Source organism: Pieris napi, chromosome 7, assembly GCF_905475465.1.
Source record: "Pieris napi chromosome 7, ilPieNapi1.2, whole genome shotgun sequence".
NCBI lineage: Eukaryota > Metazoa > Arthropoda > Insecta > Lepidoptera > Pieridae > Pieris > Pieris napi.
Window position 1 is genome coordinate 5,713,572 of NC_062240.1, and position 20,871 is coordinate 5,734,442.

General features: G+C 31.8%; 2 protein-coding genes across 5 annotated transcripts in view; one reads left to right on the forward strand and one right to left on the reverse strand.

Moving 5' to 3' along the window:
• Window positions 1-19,545, forward strand: part of LOC125050778 (SUN domain-containing ossification factor-like) — a 41,474-nt gene extending 21,929 nt beyond the window's left edge. The window contains exons 2-4 of one of the 2 annotated variants that reach the window (XM_047650774.1): window positions 14,470-14,809; window positions 15,872-17,894; window positions 18,280-19,545. In XM_047650774.1, coding sequence (XP_047506730.1) covers window positions 14,718-14,809; window positions 15,872-17,894; window positions 18,280-19,290 — 3,126 coding nt within the window. In that variant the 5' untranslated portion in view covers window positions 14,470-14,717 and the 3' untranslated portion in view covers window positions 19,291-19,545. The remainder of the gene's footprint in view (window positions 1-14,469; window positions 14,810-15,871; window positions 17,895-18,279) is intronic. The other variant, XM_047650773.1, reaches the window with a different exon arrangement.
• Window positions 19,546-19,809: 264 nt separating this feature from the next.
• LOC125050779 (eEF1A lysine and N-terminal methyltransferase homolog) overlaps window positions 19,810-20,871 on the reverse strand; it is a 368,946-nt gene continuing 367,884 nt past the window's right edge. For all 3 annotated transcript variants that reach the window (XM_047650777.1, XM_047650778.1, XM_047650776.1), the window contains 2 exons: window positions 20,665-20,793; window positions 19,810-20,121 (listed from right to left, as the gene is read on the reverse strand). In XM_047650777.1, the coding sequence (XP_047506733.1) occupies window positions 19,847-20,121; window positions 20,665-20,793 (404 nt within the window). In that variant the 3' untranslated portion in view covers window positions 19,810-19,846. The remainder of the gene's footprint in view (window positions 20,122-20,664; window positions 20,794-20,871) is intronic.

The window sequence follows — 20,871 nt, forward strand, 5'->3', positions numbered from 1 at the left end:
AAATCGAACGAAATGTAGTTTTTTTTTATATTTCCACTCAACTAACATATTCTTAGTCGCTAATATGTTTAGACTCAGAAGTTAATAATTCTTTGAAGGTCTTAAAACTTTGATAAAATATTGCAATGTCGCAATTGCGATTACATCTTTACAAGATAACGTAAACATACTTGATACATCATGTGATATCAATTAAATAGTTTTTTTAAGTTTGAATTAACTGATGATGAATATTTTGTATTGAATTATTACAATGAACTAATTACACTTAACGAGCTTAAATAAAAATTCACGTCTTCGTGTGAAATGTTAGAAAGTCGAAGAAAAGTTATCTAATAGACACTAAAACAAATTAATTTTCGTAGAAAAACACTTAGTAACAAATAATGTTTTATATCTATGTATGTTTTAATTAATTTCTAGAAAATTCTTCGATTAGGTATGTCTCGTTTTTAATTACTTTTTGAATATATGAAGTTAGTTACATTTTCATGGTTAAATTTTCAGTTATTATCAGTTACATAAGGTCGATTGTATAAAATTATTAATTATTTTAGCTTAATTTTATTTCGCAAAAATATATAATTTTTACAAATATTGAGTTTTTGCGCGCTGTAAAAAATATTTAGTTTTGTTATGTGCATTCAAAGGTAGGATAGGTTTATTAATTAAAATAATAAATCTCATATTACATCAAATTCATTTGAATATTGATAATAAAATACCCAGTAATGTTGTAGAAATTGGGGTAAAATTATTTATTATGAATTTTGTATAGCGCATTGTAGAGAAACTGCCAACCCACTCATTGCACTAAGAACGAATGTGTTGGCAGAAATGTCAACTGCGCCGATCTTCAATAAATAATGAAAAATATTTCCGAGTTGGAACAATTATAGTTGTTTCATCCTTATAGTTATATCATTTAGTATTTACGTTAAATCTAATAATATTGTGTATATATTAAATACTTAGCTTTTCGAACCTCAAAGTTGTAAGTTACGAGTCACGGAACTTGTACTACAGTAGAACTCTGTCGAACCTCGAAATAAGTCGAAAAAAAATCAAAATCATTTATTAATATAGTTAACACATTGTACACTTATGAACGTTAAAAAAGAAATATATATTAAATGCTTCTAATTTTACATTTACTGCCAGCTCTTAAATCAAGGGCGTAGAACGGAAGAGAACAACTGGCAGTACACTCTTCACCACTCTTTTTCATCCCCAAGTTTTTCGGAAACCTTAAAAACTAGAAAATATGTTTGGTTCCCTTCCCTTCAAAACCTCCATTACCTACTCGAAATCTCAACCCTCTATTAGTCGAAATAATAAATAAGCAAGCCGATTTGATAAGTTCCTCTATAACTAGAAAAATTTAATTGGACCTCTGTATCTCGAACATAGCAATGTTTTATTTTACAGCTAGATAATTTGCTTATTACGCTGATAGTTCGAAGAAAAGTAAGTCATGTATTTAAATAATAAAAATATCTTTGTTACCTCTGTAACCTGCATTTTTAATTATTTCACCTAGAGAGGTGAAGAATAGAGAGGTGTAAGAATAAATCTTCACCTCTACAAGTTGAATCAAAATCCAAATCCATAAGTCGAAAGTTCGAGTTCCTATTAGAGGCTATATCATGGCCCCGTTGTTTATAAGTATTTCGATCTAATAGGTATTTTTCTTAACTGCTAATAACAACTAGTTGGGAATAACAAATATATTAATATAGCTATACAGATTTGAAACTTGAAAAATAAAGTGATCCGACGAAAGCCACTAAATAGGTTGCGAAGATCAACACAAAAAAGAACTATAATTAAAGTTTCGGTTTCTTTTTATTAAAATAATCTTAAAGACGATAACTCATTGTTTTATAAACATTGTAATTGTTTTGATAAAAACAATCATTTTACAAGTTATTATTGTGGAAATGTCATATATAATAACATTTAAAGAAGCCGGTTTGGTGTTAATAAACACTACATATTCATGTGCTTACATTAAATGTCGGCTTAACATTTATCCATATTATAATTCTAAAATTGAATTGAAACAAAAAATCCAAAAACTTATTACAATATTTGTTCTATTCATAGGGTCCGAACAAGTTTTAGTATTTCAGGAAAAGTCAAACATTTTAGTTTAGCGAAATAAAATATTGCCCGCGAGCTTTTACAAGAGCTACGAAACATCTACAAAATCTAGGCATTCTTATAGGTAACACAATGTACACTTATGAACGTCAAAAAAATAAATATATATATTAAATACTTATTTTTACATTCTATCTAATATGTCAACAATTACCATCGCGCGCAATTACCATCTTTGGCCTCCATCGGAGCCTTTTAGACTTTAGACTATCTATTCTATGGCAGTGAAATTTCATGCAATTTTACCTTCATGTGATATAATTACTTTTACAGACAAAAACAAAATGGTTTCCAAGTCAATGACCGCGTTCAAGTTATAATTTAGGTTTAATCGAAACTATTTGCCGACGAATTCTTTTGAAAGTTACAAAAGAATTACTTATGGAGTTACGTATCTTATTGCAAAAGTAAGGGAATATAATAACTTTAGTTTTTAATTATACTAATTTAATTTATCCATGCATTTAACAAAACAAAAATTATTTTCGCATAATAATTAAATAAATACACAATTTAGCTACACGCACCAAAGTACTACTGAGGAACCTCGGTGCCTGAAAACCCATAATACATAAATAGTTAAAACTAGAGCCTGAAATATAAAAATAGTATAGTACCTAGTAATTATTAGTTCGTATATAGACTTAAGATGTCATGTGGAACATGGTGTAATGGTTGCAGCTCCTTACAAACGTTGTGTAAAAAAAAACATGGCGATTAAAAAGAGTGGCGGAGAGTTTATTGCCAGTTCTTCTTTTCCGTTCTACGACCTTGATTTGAGAACTGGCACTCAATGTAAAATTAGAAGCATTAATATGTATTTCTTTACTGACAAGTCATAAGTGTACAATGTGTTACCTATATGATTAAATGGTTTTTGAATTTAGAATTTTATAAATATATATATATATATATAATTCTAATAAATCCTCAATGCAATATAACGTGGAATTTACTGATCAGTTTAGCACCTGCAATGCAAAAGTTCTCTGCTATCTCAAAATCAAGTACAGTAATTGTCAACTACCGAACTTTATCAAATTTCACATTCAAATTGGTTCTTGTTACAAATAAATTCCTAGTAATATAAACCAGTACCTCGTTGTTGCCTATAAATGTGATCAAATAAGGCCTAATAGAAACGAATTTAAATCTGAATTGTTCCTGCGTATCAATTGAAGTATTTATAATGTCGTTGTTGATCAGTATCAACGATCGACGACTCATTGGTCTAGTGGTTAGTACCCCTGAGTGCGAATCCATGGGTCCCGGGTTCGATCCCCGGCTGAGACGAACATCGATGTGATTTGCATTTGGTGTTGTGTTTAGGTCTTGGGCGTTTAAATATGTATTTATATGTCTATCTATCAATAATATGTATGTATATCCGTTGCCTAGTACCCATAACACAAGCTTCACCAGCTTAGCATGGGACTAGGTCAATTGGTGTGAATTGTCTTAAAAAAAAAAAGTATTTATTAAATTATTTCTACTTACTACAAGCCACCGTGTACAGTCTCTGGCCACTTTACTTTTCGATGTTATGTTAATAATTTAATAAATTCTCGTCACGTGTAAACAAATTTTATTTATTTAATTATGTACATGTATGTCTTTGTGGTGTCAATTTTGTTGAATAAGTTCCATCTGAATGTCTCGGATTGTGTTTTCGGTTACGTCTTTTTTTAATTCCCAGCGGGCAAACAGCAAAGCGATCGAATATCGAATAAGAAGTAACGAACTCGTTTTTCTTATATTGTATGTATGTAATTGATTTTGTAATTATATTATGTAATGTTAACCCGGCTATGAAGACTAATCAATTATCACTGCTATATGACTAATTTAGTTTTTTTATGAATAAGAGGAAATATCTATATAATAGTATCTCTATGTAATAATTCCTTAAAGCAGTGTTGGCCTAATGGCTTCGGCATGCGGCTCTCATCCCTGAGGTCGTAGTTTGGATTTTCAATGCACCAATGCACTTTCTGTCTATGTGCACATTTAACACTCGCTCTTACGGTAAAGAAATACATCGCCAGGAAACAGGCATGTCTCAAATCCAAAAGACATGTATCAGAAAGAAGGCCGATACTTACTTGTCTATGAATAAAAAACAAACAATATAACATGTGAGGCGCGGATCGTTTTATTTGAAACCGCAATCGGAGCGAGATAAAAGTGACTTCCTACGAGCTATTAAAAGACGTATGACATTTGCAATGTAATTTAGGCACAAAGCGCCAGCGCTAAAGGGTAATGAACGCATTTTTTAATTACATTATGATTAAAGTAATACAAGGCAAAGGTTAAAGAAAGATTTCTAGAATGTTTAGTTTTTCCATATTACTCCGACAAATAGTTTCGATTAAACCTGAATTATAATTTGATTTGACATTGACGTGCAAACCATTTTGTTTTGGTCTGTAAAAGTTATTATATTACATGAAGGTAAAATTGCATGAAATTTCACTCCCATAGAATAGATACACTAAGGTTACTTCGAAGGAGGGCAAAAATGGTAATCTATTAGTTAGAAATGCTTTTTTTGCCTAAACTAATTTATTAGATCATTCCCTGATATACTCAAACTTGTTTCGGATCCTATGTATAAAAAAAAATATTGTAATATGTTCATGGATTTTTGGTTTCAAATTAATTTTAGAATAATAATATGAATAAATATTGAGCCGACACAATCAATGTCTATAGGTATGTAGTGTTTATCGACTCGAAATGTCTAGACATTGCTTAATTTTACAACCTGTTTGAAAATCTTTTTATCCTACGGTCGTTGAAGTTGACGTTTTTTAATTGTTTACAAAATAAACAATACAAAATGTAAAGTTTATAATCATTTATAGAAGGAATTGTAATTCAAATACTTTATATATTTAAAAACTTTATTAGCTATCTATCATACAAACGAAAACACAAATTATACGTTAGGAAGAGCTTTATACCCGAAACTAGACATTTACATTACGAAATTGGATAAAATGAACTATATAAGTGTGTTCCACTAGTAGTGGTGTACTTTGTTTCGCCCTCGAGCAAAGCTTTATATGAGTGAGACCTATATTAGTCCAGCCTTAAAGGAAATCTATAATCATCAGAAAAGAAGTATTTCTATACAGCACCGTTTTAAGAAAAGTTTTTATATCCCTCTCGTCATCACAGCGTCTACACAATTTGACAGAAAGAGACGAAAGATTTGTATACCAAATTAATCATTTGAACAAATGCCTAAATGTAATGATTTTGTAGTAAATTTAATTCAGTATGAAATTCCATAGTAAATTATGCTGTCCTAATCAGAAAGCCTGCAGGGCTGAGTACTAGTTGGGTCTATTTATAGAACTTGCTGTGGAATGCTTATTTGGTAAATGCGCCTTGAATACTGCATACCTTGTAAAGTAATTAGAACATTTTGCTACTAACACTATCTCGACGGTGTAATTGTCAAGGAACAATGCAGTATTACATAGTATTTCTTATTTTATTAGCTAATTTATCGATAAATATCAATTATATCCTTCGTAATTTGTTTAAAATCAGCTGTTTGATAGAGATTTAGGATTTGTATGCAATTTTGTATTACTCTTTTGATATCGGTATTGGGGCTACTCTCTTAATATGAAGTTGGGATGGCAATTGCTATTGGAAGTTACCTGGTACGGGTATTCTCTACATCACTGTATTTTAAGAAATTTAAAATAAGACTAACTATAAGTAAAAAAAAAAAATTTTCACGACTGTTTCGACATCTTTGAACGGTTTTTTAATAGTTCTGAATTTATATTAAATATTCTTTTTGTCCACCTACTCCGATTTATATTTTTTTATAGTGTGTACAGCGAAAGCTTTCACAATAAAAGTGTCTATTTTTATAAAAAATAATGCATTTATTGCCATTTTTCCTTTAAGACTTTATCATTTTTCTAAACCTGACGAAGTGTAACGATTGTGCAACACTAAAACAATTTCTTTTCTACCCATATACAAGATATTAATAATGTATTTGCTTGGAATAAGTTCAATGACCAATTAAGCTAACGTATATTAAACAAGCTCAGTTCATAAGCATATCGATAAAGTATTTTTTTAATTTCCACTGAAATATAATATGAAAGTTTAGACCATTCGTGTATTAATAATTTTAATTATGTTTCGGTAATTATAGGTACTACGTTGCCAAACGCGTTTTTGTATAAAAAACCTAGATTGTTTTTAGAAATCATAACTTACCTCATATTAAGATGTCAAAATATAACAATAAATTGTCTATAAATCGAATGAAATGATATTCTTATCTCTAATTATATTTGCAGATATTTAATGTCCTGCATATAAATTCAAATATAGCTGTGTTTATTCATATATGCGACTATAAATAGTCGCATATTCGTATTATTGTGAAGTAATAAAACTAAAGAACATAGAACAAATATTAAGTATTTAAATTCATATTGGATTTCAATGTAAAAATGTTTTTATTTCATAAATGTATTTAGATAAAAGTTTATTTGTTGAATCTACTAAACTAGTGTATTATTGCTGGATTATCAGCAGAAACAACAATTTTGAAATGATTTTTATAAGTGCGAAAATGGATGGATGTTATCATGTGTTATGGAAATATCATTCGAAGCACTGCTTGAACACACCATATTTACTTGCTAAAGTAAATTTGAATACAAATATTTTATGTAAAGGTTTAGCATTAATATAGTCTTAAACTATCATAAAACAACAATTCAACATAGTACCTACATATTCTTTCCCTTTTTTTTTTTGCAAAATTTTTCATGAATGCTCCTATTACATATAATTTGACAATCAAACGCGAACTAACCGACTTCCGAAGGAGAAGGCTATCTTATATTTGATTGTATTTTTTATTAAATTAGAACCAGTATTCCGGAGATGTGCGTGTTCAACCAAAGGAACAATCTAATATATATATATATATATATATATATTAGTTATATATATATATATATATATATATATATATATATACAATAATATTAGTATACATTGGTCACGGCTTGTCGCAGTATGTAGAATGCCTGTCTCCACAGCGTCTAAAGGATTCATAGAAATGTTCCGATGATTGAACAAATCGCAGTGATATCAATAAGGATTTAGGTTTCAAAGTAACCGACACCGGCTTACGACACTGCGGTGAGACAATGGACAGTAAATACAAGATATTGCGGCTGTCACAGACCGCGACTTCATTATACCTCGCCCACGGCTCCCACCTACTGAGACGATTTCTAATTTGCTCCTATCTAGGGTTACCAGACTTCTAGGTCCGCCAAGGTAATCAGCATATCATAAACCTTTGGCTAGTTTTCGTGTATTCGTATACATCGCTAAGTGTTATGTCAGTTTGACAGGTCCAGTATAGTTTACACGAATACCATTCGAATGATTTGTTTTTTTTTTTTTTTTGACAATTCACACCAATTGACCTAGTCCCATGCTAAGCTGGTGAAGCTTGTGTTATGGGTACTAGGCAACGGATATACATACATATTATAGATAGATAGACATATGTTATGTAAATACATATTTAAACACCCAAGACCTAAGCACAACACCAAATGCTCATCACATCGATGTTCGTCTCAGCCGGGGATCGAACCCGGGACCCATGGATTCGCAGTCAATGAGTCAGACCAATGAGTCATCATCGTGTTAAGTTATAAAGTCGGTTGCGATATTAAATTGAACGGTTATATAATTAGATTCCTTGAAATGTACATTTTTATTTAATAGAACTATCAGACTGAGAATATGAGTAGAAGAACTACTCTATCATCAAAATATTGATACTCTGATATTTTTTTTGTAATTTTAACCATCTGCAATCAGCCTCTTGGCTTTTATCAAATGATGGCAATTAGGGAACGTAAATCCAATAATTTTTTACTTCCCTTCGTAATACTTTGACATGAATATTTTTATTGTATGTACAATGTAGCCTTTTGTGACTTAATAATCGTCAATAATTATTTCATTGAAGTCGATTCCTATTATTTCAATAGATATTATTACAGTGAATTGCATTATATATATATTCAGCGTTACAAAGTTTAATATAATGTGTTGTATTGTGCTACGATGGTTGTGTTTATTGTGAATTGCGTTGGCATTTTATACATAACTCGAATGTTGACGTCAAATATCTAAACAATAACGTAATAAATATTAATAAACGCTACTTGTGTACCTAAGTTCAAAATACCAAGTAACTTTAACAGCGTCTTTTGGAACAGTGGAATGGGAATAAAAAAAATTAGGTTTTTAAAATATCAACACACGGGTAACATCTATTTAAGAAAATTTTCACTCTTTTGATTTGGCATTTTAAACTAACGTATCAACTTTATTTGACGAAGAACCCTATTTAATATTCTATGGCGCGTAAGATTTCATTACAATTCATAATAATTATGTAATTCATGAATATTCATTTGATTCATAAATGAATAGTTTAATATTTCAAAGGGCTGTAATCATCGTGAGCTTCTTAAACCTCGGCTCAATTATCAAGACTTTGTTTCATCGCGAGTTAGACACTCGTAGATTGTGGGTTAGAAAAATATGTTGTGTGTGGACATTTCATTTGTGTTTATAAATCTCGAAGTAACCTATTAAGAAATGGTTTTCATAAATATCACTTGTAGCAACTATTGCATGAAAATTAAATTAAAAAAGGAATATTTGATATATTGGCTAAGTCTAAGCTAATCATCATAGCTAAGCTAAGCATAGCATAAGCTTTCATTCACCAGTGTTGCATGATGTACATCTAATAGATAAAAATCTCGTCTTGTTTGTGGTCGAACGTCTCCGAATAAACGTCTAATCGATTGATCGACGTAATTTTGTATAGATTTTACTCTTACTTGATGTGGATTGGTCGTATTTAATATCGCTAAATGAAATTAACGCAAGTTCTAGTAAAACATAATTTGTGAATGTTTATGCTACTTCCTTCTCGTATTTGTATAACGTAGAATCGGTCAACCTTACTTGTTGTTTGCATGTTGTAATTTGTAGCATTTTGTACCAGTCAGCGGAATCACGAGCGGGTCCGCCTACTTAGTGCATTGCACCACTAGGGAAAGCAATTTAAGTGTCTCACAGGGCTCCAGTCTCTCCTATTGTTGAATAAATTTCTCCTCTTAGACAGTTTTGATTAAGAGTTGGCGAGTATGAATACTGTTGGAGTGTGATCACTTGAGAGCCAATTGTAAATATTTGCGTTTCACAGTTCTCGGGTGTGACATGACCACAATATACAACTTTCGACATTACAAATAGGAAAATTCACTTAAAGCATGTCCGAAGTATGGGAGTAAAAATGGCATTATTTGTTCTTTTACATGATTTCTAATACAATTATTTTACATTACATTTAAGTGTCCCACTTTGCGGGTAGGTATAATGGATTTTTATTTTTTTGTTGTGGGTGGTACACGTAGACTTCGTCAAAATCTGTGATACAACAAGTTTTGGAGTTTGTAAAATGCACATTCCAAAGCAATAAAAATGTACAAATAAATAAGAGAATCAATAAATATCATTGACGGAATAGACTATTCAAGAAATGTACTGGTATAGTGTAAAGTAAGTCAGAAACTAGTACGTGAAAATGTAAGTATCAAAACGGTCGACCGAGTTTTTCATATACAATTTGTTTTATTACTACTAATTAGCAAGGTCGTCCCGCTCACGAGTTGCGTTCCTAATTGTAGTTTTAAAATAACTATTTTCAACATTCTGTAGACAGCGCAAGTTTATATCGTCTTATAATGTCCATTACTTATTATATATTATATTTTATATATATATATATTATTATATCCTATCCTGATCAATCGTGACTTGTATAAATCCTATGTTTCCTTTTACATCACAATTTGCTGTCCATGTATTTGTAAGATTAGCTTTTAAGTTTTTAGTCTGTTGTTAATATTTTTTGTTTGTATTACTTTAGATTAAGGTACTATGTATATATATATATTTTTTTTTATATAACATTTGGTACTGCACTTCTCGCACGCATCATGTTTCTTTTTTTTTTAGTTTTTCTCTTTAACTAGGGTTGCCTGGAAGAGATCGCTTATTAGCGATAAGGCCGCCCGTTGCATCCCTTATATTTTTTTTGTATTGTGTTTCATTCTTTGTTTTTTGCAACGAAGTGTAAATAAATAAATTACTATATTTTGACATATCGAGTCTAATTTCCAATTTTACTTAACTTTAGGTTTAATTTTACTTTTATTAAAATTCTTTGTAAAACCATTCGCAATAAAACAGTGTTTAGTTTTCATGTAACTTTCCTTGACTCGATCAGAATCTTAAATACAATGTCATTAGGCGGTGCTCGATTGGAGATATGCTAACCTTTCCTAAATGCCGGTTCAAACAAACATATTCCATTTAATTGCATAGGGCTCTTGGGTTAATTCTTTTACATAACAACCTCACGTTTGGTCGTGCTACGCCGAATAAGCGGAGCTGCGGGCGTTCTTTGTATCCATAGTTAATAATTTCGTGGCTATTACTTTAATGTTTCCTACCCAAACGGTATATTACAGTTTGTCATTAAACAAAGTATGAACGGTCACGTTTTTAAGCGTTCACTTCCCTAAACAGTAAGATGTCTACCTTGCGATTCTGTAACTCACTTTTCGAACTCACACAGCTTTTCGAACTCATTTTACGATTTGGCTTTCTGATAAACAATAAACTACAAGCTCTCTCCATATTAAAGTGATTGTCAAAATTCAATCTATGTAGTATAAGATCCCGCTATACAACGACCTTCACCGAGATGCTTATTTAATGAAACTTATTTTATATTTAATTTCATATGTCAATAAATATAATCCATATGGGTTGCCTAGCAAATTTCAGTCCAGAGTATGTTTAATTAATATTTAAAAAAAAAAAAATTTTTTATAATTTGCATGTAGTAAATTTTTTGAACTTTTTTCAATCAATATTTTTAATCAGGGTAGTATTATATATGTATCACTATAACCTTCTTTTATACTAAAGATGTATATATGCTTTAGTGTCACATAAAAAATATACACATAAATAATTAATTGATTAAAAACAACCTAACGTTTGCATATTCTATGGGCTTCATACTTTCGATTGGTATAGAATTTATCTAATAATCATACCGGTGAAATGTTTAAAAAAATATTTTTTTTTAAATTAATTAAACATACTCTGGACTGAAATTTGCTAGGCAACCCATATGGATTATATTTATTGACATATTAAATTATATATAAAATAAGTTTCATTAAATAAGCATCTCGGTGAAGGTCGTTGTATAGCGGGATCTTAGACCAATGGTAAATCTATGTGATGATCAGGGATGCGATCATGAATAAAAAGATAAAGATGTAATGCCTTGAATACTGTCGAAAGAATCTCGTAGAAAACAATGATTTCACAGATTTTTAATTTCGTGATTTTAAAACTTAAGCTATGTTGCACAAAATCATAGTTAGGGTCAGATTTAGAATCGCTAAGTGTTACTTCCGCATGTCAAAAACGTATTGGATTTTGAAATACGGGAGTGTAGATTCTTGATCTTAGCCTTCCTTATGCAATTGAACTTGAAGAGATAAAGTAAGAATGGAAGCAATTTAAACACAGCTGAAATAAAAAAGAAAATAATCTCTATAAATATTATTAATGTCTATTGAATGCTGCAGAAAGTGATCGGCTGCGTAATATTCAATATCAGTGAGGGTTGAGTGGTAGGTCATTTACATGAAGACACAGGAAATCCACATGTGCCGGTCAATAATTCATCGCGTAACTCAATGGTGACATTGATTAATGGCTGATGATACTGATTTATTGATTGGTTCGATGCGTTGATGATTAAAACTTTCGCTTATGGCCTCCGTCGGTATGTTCATTGATGTTGGGTTTGGTTCGACTGCCGTTAGAAAGGGTATTGCGATGGTATGATCTATTAACGTGAAACATATTTCTGCTATAATTGCTAAGTATTAGAAAGTTCTAGGTCTCCCTTTCGTTCATCCACATATTGGATGTGTTTCGTTTGATTTTGATTGGTCAAACGGAAAGATAGATTGTGTCGCGTGTCTATAATTAGACTGGAATATATTGACTTCAACACGTATACCTTATTGTATCGTAACGTATACAGCCGTAATCTTTGCGGCGCCTCCACATCTCCTGGGAATTAAAACTAACTCAAATATATTTCATGAAAATAATATATTTTATTACATTTAAGGTTAATATCTCTATGAAGAGCATGGATATATCTTTCTGTATAGTATTAAATTCATTTCATTTTTAAATTGTTTTATGGTATAATATTGTTAATAAATTGATTACTAATTAAAAATTGTAACACATTGAGTATTACTTTGTTTAGGTAGCTAATAACTTAGCTGTTGATTAAGTAAGAAATAATTACAGTAGATAATTTATCGCTATCCAAACAGTAATTAATTAAAGTGACAATACAACTCGTGCTACTGTTTCAGTTTCTAATTATTTATTGCGTGTTTAACACACAGAAGTTGGATTTTCTAACATTACTAAGAAATATGTTAAGTTATTGAATAATTAATTATACATCAATGGAATTATTATGGGAAATTTTGTTTGTCATACCTATTTTAAATGATATATAACAAATGGATTATGCGGCTCGTCACTTCAATAAACATTACTTCTGATATCCAAACTAAAAACTAACTAAAATATCTATTAGGTTTCAAATCTGTATTAAGCACCTGATTTGTACAGATTTGAAACCTAATACAGAGTATACTAGCTTCTAGCCAACCCCATACTCTCACAAAGTAGTTTCAATGAATGTCTAAGTTGTGCCAAATAGATTTTTGGCTAACTTAAACTACAATGCAACCCAAAAGGATTGTATTTACGCAGAAATGTTTAACTAAACATTTAACGGTTTTTGATTACAATTAATATGAAATAAATTATATTTTATTATATTTTTTAATGTGAACATCTCGAGAAATTTAACTGTAAATACTATATGATCAAAAAATAACTAATAAGTATAAATTTATTGGTCCTTAATTATCTCAACTGGTATTATGTATTGATATCTCAATTATTTTCAATACGATTATTATAATTAGTTAAAACGTTCACTTAATAATTGTATGTGAACCACTTAAGATAGTTACGTTACGGAATTGTCTCTTATTCTCAGCTTTCTAAATAAGTTATTATATACACTTTTTTATGTTTAAATGTTTTGTCTTATACAATCACGAGGTAAATAATCAGATATGTTTATAACAATGCAAGATAGATGTTTTCTTTAACACACACATATATAGTATGTATGTAATATATCTATTATCCGAACAGCAATTTCGCACATTATCTGGACTTGGGGTGTATGTTAAAAATACCAGTTTGGATGGAGCTTAAAAGCTTTAGGAAGTTATAGGTTTATTCTGGTTTTTATTTTCAAGGTTTTTAGAGCATGTATTAATCTAGAATAATAGTAATCTTTAATCACGTGTGACGTGACGTCAGGTCTTACTATTCATAAATTCTCAATGCAGTCAATTGTTTATTAATGACGAACACTACTGACCTAGTTCTCGATTACCATGACGTTCCTAGTCAATCAATTCGAGCTCTCAATCCAATTATATGCTCTTTTTTAATTCAGATTATATATAAAATTCATATGATGTCAAAAGTATAACCATGTCCTGTCTTTTTCGTCGTTTTAAGAGATGTATTAGGTTCGTCTGAAATAGGAAGGATTTGTACGTTTATAATCGTTGATAATAAATGCGTGGCGAATGCTTTAAAATAATTGGCTCATTTTAATTTATTTTTCGAGAGTAAATAAATATTGTCTTATAACGCATGTATGAAGCGAAACTATACTCTACATTCACTATAAAATTATGACTGTTCGTGATTTACATAGGTCTAGTCATTATGACACGAATCTATATAAACACACATGTGTTTACGTTAATAAATTATCGAAAATACAAAGTCGACATTGATGAGTCAAATGTCGATTGCAGAGTGCAGCGGACTATCGCACGTGCGAGACGCCTATCTTTCAACTATCGCCTTTCTGATTGACCAATCAATAGTTTCATTTTGAGGGGTTAAAAAGTACAGACTGTTATGATTTAATCATGTTAATTTTAATATCTTAGTTATACAATTAACATAATAAGATGTAACCACTTACTGATAGCTTAATGTTCCTTTTAGTTTTTTCGCCAACGGTATAAACATACATTTGGTAACTGTAACACGTAAATATAAATCCTAAGCAGAGACTTAGAGAGTACGTGAAGGTATTGTTAGACTGAAAACTGTGTGTTTTTTATTATTTGCCGTTTGGCAGCGCGGATGCGGTGTCTGGTTATTTGTGGAACATAGTGCGGTTAGTGTTAGAGCTGGGGTTGTTACTCGGTGTGATTGGTGCGCGACGCCAATGCGGCGCCGGCGCGGGCGCAATGTCGCCGCCGCGGGCGCTGCTTGCGGCTCTGCTCCTCTGTCAACTGCTGTCGTACGGTGGCCACCAAGGACTCACCAAGATATTTTACACGTAAGAAAGTTTTGACGGTGTATAATTGTCATAACCTAAACGCGGAATTGGGCAGACACATTTATGTCTTAATGACAACTTTTCTTTAAATTATGTATGTGATATAGTACATACCGTTTAAAGGAAATAATAAACAAATAACAGGAGGGAATTAAACTCATGAATGTGCCCGAAACAGACCTTGCTACGAACCCAAAATAATTTGGTTTTCTTTAAGAGTAGGACATCGGGCCTTAACCATCCTCGCATCTTACGGTTTTCGCGTGTATCAGTTTCGTTCGTTATCTTTAAAGTTTGGTGTTATTTATATAAATGTTGTTTTTATTTAACTATATGTAAATGTTAATATAAGAAGTCATTTAGGAGGCTTTACGAGTTTTAACTTTTAACTTTATGCTTTTAGACCTGTATATTACGACTCTAAATGTATATAATGTAATGTAATGTAATGGTTTATAATTATATATCTTTTATAGATATCTTATACAGTTTCGTAGTTAATGTAAAAGTTACCATACTATAAATAATTTTGTTGGTGACTGAAAAACATGTAAAGAATGTTATCATATAATACAGGCCTTATTAATCTTATCATTCATCAACCATAAAATGTAATTAATTATTATCAAACACAAAGGTATGTAATAAGAACCTTGATAAGGTATTCTTAACAATTCACAATTTTCTTCTCATTACATACATATTTAATATATACTTCACACATATTTTGTTTTTATTTTGTGAATTGCTATAAAGTTCATTTGATTTAAAACTTGTCTAAATTATTGTTAAATTGTGTGAAAATATTTAGACTTTTCGAAGATTAATATGTTGTGTCCATTGTGTTTGTCAATTTCAATTGTATTTCATAACGATTTATGCGGGAATTCAACACTCCGACTCACATTGACTTAACTATTCCCGCACTGATTGCCTCAATTGATAGTAACAATAGCATTCACATTTGGAAATTATAAGACTGTCCAATTCCTGAGACTTTACTATAGAGACAAACAATAATGTATTTAACTATTTTAACATGTCTTTTTTCTTTTATTGCAGGTTACCTGACACGGGACAGCCTCCAATACTGATCTCTCTGACAGATAACACAAAACTGGATTTAAAAACTGCAGATGAGCTTTTATTTACCAATGATTCTGAACAGCACAATCAGACCCAAAGGTTCGCCATTGTGGACAACGAAACGGTTGAAGGTGAGAAAACATCGGAAACAGTGGAAAAAGAATCAACGGAACCTCGACTCATTGTAAAAGCTAAATCAATGCATGAAACGAGACAGACAGATGAAAGTATTCAGAGTACCACTGCTATCCCCGAAGCGGAGACTACCGCCGAATCTCAATTAGAAACTGAATCAGCAGAAGACATTCCAATCAACCCGGAAACACCGCAGGAAGATATTCCATCGTTTTCAGAGTGGGCACAAAAGCAATTGGCAGAAGCGGAAAAAAAAGATACAGTACTAAACCACTCCAGTCAACCTAGTCATAGCAATACTAATTTTAGCAGTAAGAGCACTAAGTTGCGGTCAAAAAATTACGCATCACCGGCGTGTGGCGCCAAAATTATCGCGGTAAATCCGGAAGCGGGATCGGCGAGTTCAATATTATCTCCAAACAGAGATGAGTATATGCTCAATACGTGTAACAGCCGCATATGGTTCGTAGTAGAGCTTTGCGAGGCTGTTCAAGCTCAAAAAATAGAAATAGCAAATTTTGAATTATTTTCCTCAACTCCCAAAGACATCGCTGTGTATTTCAGCGATCGTTTCCCGACAAGGGAATGGGCAAGTGTCGGACAGTTTACCGCTCAAGACATGAGAGACGTTCAAAGTTTTGACCTGTATCCACATCTATTTGGCAAGTTTATTAAAGTTGAAATGCTGTCTCACCACGGATCTGAACATTACTGTCCAATATCTTCGTTCAAGGTTTATGGTACTTCTGAATTTGAGGTACTTGAAAAAGAAAGCTCTCAACATTCAGCACTTATTGATGAAGATGAAGACGATGAAATAATTGATGTTCCAGATATACCTGCAACTGAAACGGAGCCATCCAAAAATTTATTCGGCTCTGCAAGAGATGCAGTAATGTCGATCGTTAAGAAAGCTGCTCAAGCATTCAAAACGGAAGTTCCTAAAAATGTGTCCAGTGAACAAAACGATACATTATCAGACAAAGTGTACAAACGGTGTTGCTCTCCAAGCCATATTATAGTGTGTGATAACTGTAGTGACATTCTTTACAGTGATGTGTATGAACTTCTTAGTTGTAGCTCGGACAAATTAACAAATTTAGTGCGAACTGTATTCCTTAGAGATACTTTAAAGTGTACCGGCATATGTCAGAAGTTCGGTTTAGATTTTAAAAGTACAAAGACTATAGAATTTAGTGAGGAGCGTGTAGCATACATGAACGCTTTATTTCCGCCAAAATATTTGGCCGCGTTGTGTAACATTCTCGCTATTAAAGAAAAGAAGGTCGTTCTGAATACGAGTTTTGAGTCTGAATTAAATGTTACCACAAATATAACCGTCGACGAATCGCCTCAAAATCATAGTGAAACCAACAGCGAACAAGATGTCAAATTAATTGCAGTAAACACAGACAGTGACAGAGATGATGAAAAAACATTGACATTAGAAGAGAAACCTACAGTACCTGAAGAAAAGAATGATAGTACTCCTATAGATATAAAAGAAGATAATAAAGATGAATCTAATGTGGTAGTTGAAGACACGGTAGTGCTAGTTTCCCAAGAAGACATATTACCCGATAGCAAAGTTGAAACTGCAGAAGCAGAGAAACAGGATATATTGAAAACAGATACGAAATACAGTAAACCGGAAATATTGATAGAAAAAACCAAAGATTCGTCAAATAATGCTGAGGATATAAGTGAACCCGTAGTTTCTATTGATGGTGACAGCTTTATATCCGATTTTGATCAGATGGCTGTAGACCCGCAACCAGGCAGTCAGAATACTGTTAATCAGAACCAAGCACAATCGACGATACAGAAGGAATCTGTGTTTCTGCGGCTGTCAAATAGGGTTAAGGTAGGTATTTATTATTAGTCTTTAATATAATAATTTTAATTAAATTAAAATTTAATTTAAGAGTATGAGTTATACAAATCAGATTTAAAGCTGTGCCGAGTACAAACATTGCCTACTCGATACTCGGTTTTGCCTCAACCAGAGAAGTCCTCGACAGAAATATTTGATACGGCTACAGATTATTATTACATCCCTAATTCATAAAAACCTAAATCAGTGGAATTGCAAAGTTACGTACTCAACTGTCATTTTACATCCCAGCGTATTAAATGCATTATACTTTGACAATATATTCAATCGAAGCCAAACAGTGAAACCATATACATATCTAGTGTATAATATATATATGACATAATATTATACTGAAATATTTTTCTAATTTCAGACGCTCGAGCGTAACATGTCTCTCTCTGGGCAGTATCTAGAAGAGTTGAGCAGGCGATATAAGAAACAGGTTGAAGAAATGCAGAAATCTTTCGAGAAAACATTGGTACAGATGACAGAAGAAAGAAAGAAAAGCAACGAACGGGAACAAAAGTACATAGAGCAAATGAGCAACTTGCAAGAGCAACTCGCTAAAATGGCCATTAATATGGAACTACTTATGGAAGATCGAGATAGCTGGTTCGGAAACGTAACGTTCTTTAAATTTATAGTTTTCCAAGTTTTAATAGTTATAGGAATCATTTATTATCTGTTACAAAAACAAAAGCCAGAACCAGTCATATTGCATGTACCGAAAAAGATAAAGAAAAGACAGGAGAAATTAAGAAGACGATCTGTGGAAGGTGTGAGTGGACATGCAACTCCTGCTGCGAAGAAAAGGCGGCCAAGTGAGGAGGCATTCCAAATTGCAAGACAGTCTACCGAAGATGTAGAAATAGAACATAACCATGGTGAATGGCAAGTAGCCAAGAAGAACAGGCGACGAAAACCATCAGTGTATCAACAACACATAGAATTAAATACAAACATTAACACAAATCAAGATGAAATCAGAAAGCTAGACGAGAATCCAATAGCGTTAGACGCAAACGAATATTTCGCGCCCATACCAGAACCAGTAGATTTTATTGATGTAAATAAAAAAGAGTTACCAAAAACCAACGGGTCTTTCTTCAACAACTTGAAGAATAAGACTCTGAAAACGAGGCGACTCTCGTCTCCCGCTTTCCTAAGAACTTTAAACAGACAAAGTCTCCGAAGTACTCCTAGTCCCATTATGAGGACTATTGAGCCTATTTTTAACGGGAAAATAGGTAAAAAGGCTGCTTCTGAGTCGCCTACTGGTAGTCTGTGGTCAGAATCCACAGATATTTCACAAAACGGACCACAGTATAGTGAAAACGGTAAAAAGAAGAAAAGTTTAAAAAATATCCTTAAAAAAGTGTTTTAGGACTTATATAATCATGTTTCTATGCTATTTGGCTATTGTAATTTATTTCAATGTGGATGTAATTATTGTTAAATTATTGTATATTATTTGTATGAATGTTAGAGCTGTGTAGGTGCCAATTGTGATAAATTAGGGAGCCTAATGATAGTTGTTGAATTGTTTTGTAATGCCGCTTGGGACAATAAAGTAAATTGATCATGGACACTAGTCGAGTGAGCGAATACAAAGAAATGGCATTAAATGCGTTTTATTTTATTTTTGTTGTTTCATTTAGACTCAACATAACATATATTTGAATAGAAAGTAGATATTTTAAAGTTAAAACCTTAGCTTTACCTATATTAGGTATTAGTAGATAAATAATCATTAAATCATAACTATTTTACATAAGGTTTTAACTCATATTTCTCAAATGGTTAATAAAAGTTAATTTATGTCGAAAAAAATTGCCAAGAAACGAGTCGAGTCTCATCAATTTTTCATAACGCGCTTAAAGAAGTCTAACTTCAAAACAAACTATATAACTTAATAACTTTATTAAAATATATATATACATCTATGATTCAATAGTAACAGCTTGCAAAAAGTCTTTTAAATCAACACATTTTATTTTGACTAAATTATGCTTCCTCGCAGTTGCGTTTAAGTTTTTAGCAGCTTCTTCTAAAACTTCAATATTATAAGGCATATTGCTATTTGTAGCAAAAATTATTTCATTAACTTCTTCATACAGTTTAACCGACACTATGTGCTTAAAATGTCTCTTTAGCGTTTCAATTGTTTTCTCCTGAAGACTTTTATCTCGACACACTAAGTTGAGGATAAAGTGACCTAGAAAATATATTTAAAATATTGTATAATTATTAACCATGTATGAAACTCGTAAATACTAAATACATATAATCATAAAGCTGACATATTAGTTTTTAAAAAAATATGTGCTACTAGCAGACCGGCCAAGCGTTGCTGTGGCTAAGGTTTTTGTTATATTACATAGTAGCAAACTATTCAAGGGAAACGGTAGGAGAACACTAGTCATGGGGACCACCATGCTTTTTTGGTGGTGATGCCATTAAATTGTAGCTTATGTGAAACGTTGGTACTTTCAACACAGCGCCATCTGTTAGAATTGTGACTATCAAATAATAAACTAATATTGCGGGTATAAATTGAGATGTAAGCTATCCTATCTTTTAAATTAGATCAAACTACACACGGTGTGCAAATTTGATTGATATCGGTTCGGTAGTTTAGGAGTCCATAGCGGACAAACAACGTGACACGTAATTATATATTAAGATTTATCGATACCGCCAACTATTGACGTAAAACAAAAATTATATTTTCTACAAACATCTTAAAATAAAGTTATACCGTCATTCGTAAGTATCCTCTCGACGTGACTCAGTGCTTCGTCCTGCAGAAACTGTTGCGGTGGACATGAGAGGCCCAGAGTTCGATCCTTGCTGTCTACATCAAACATCACGCAGCTATACTGGCGGCCTGGAATTGAAAAATCTTTAATTAAAAAGATTACATCCAATGGACTATTATATACCAGTTTTATAGTTATTTTAATCC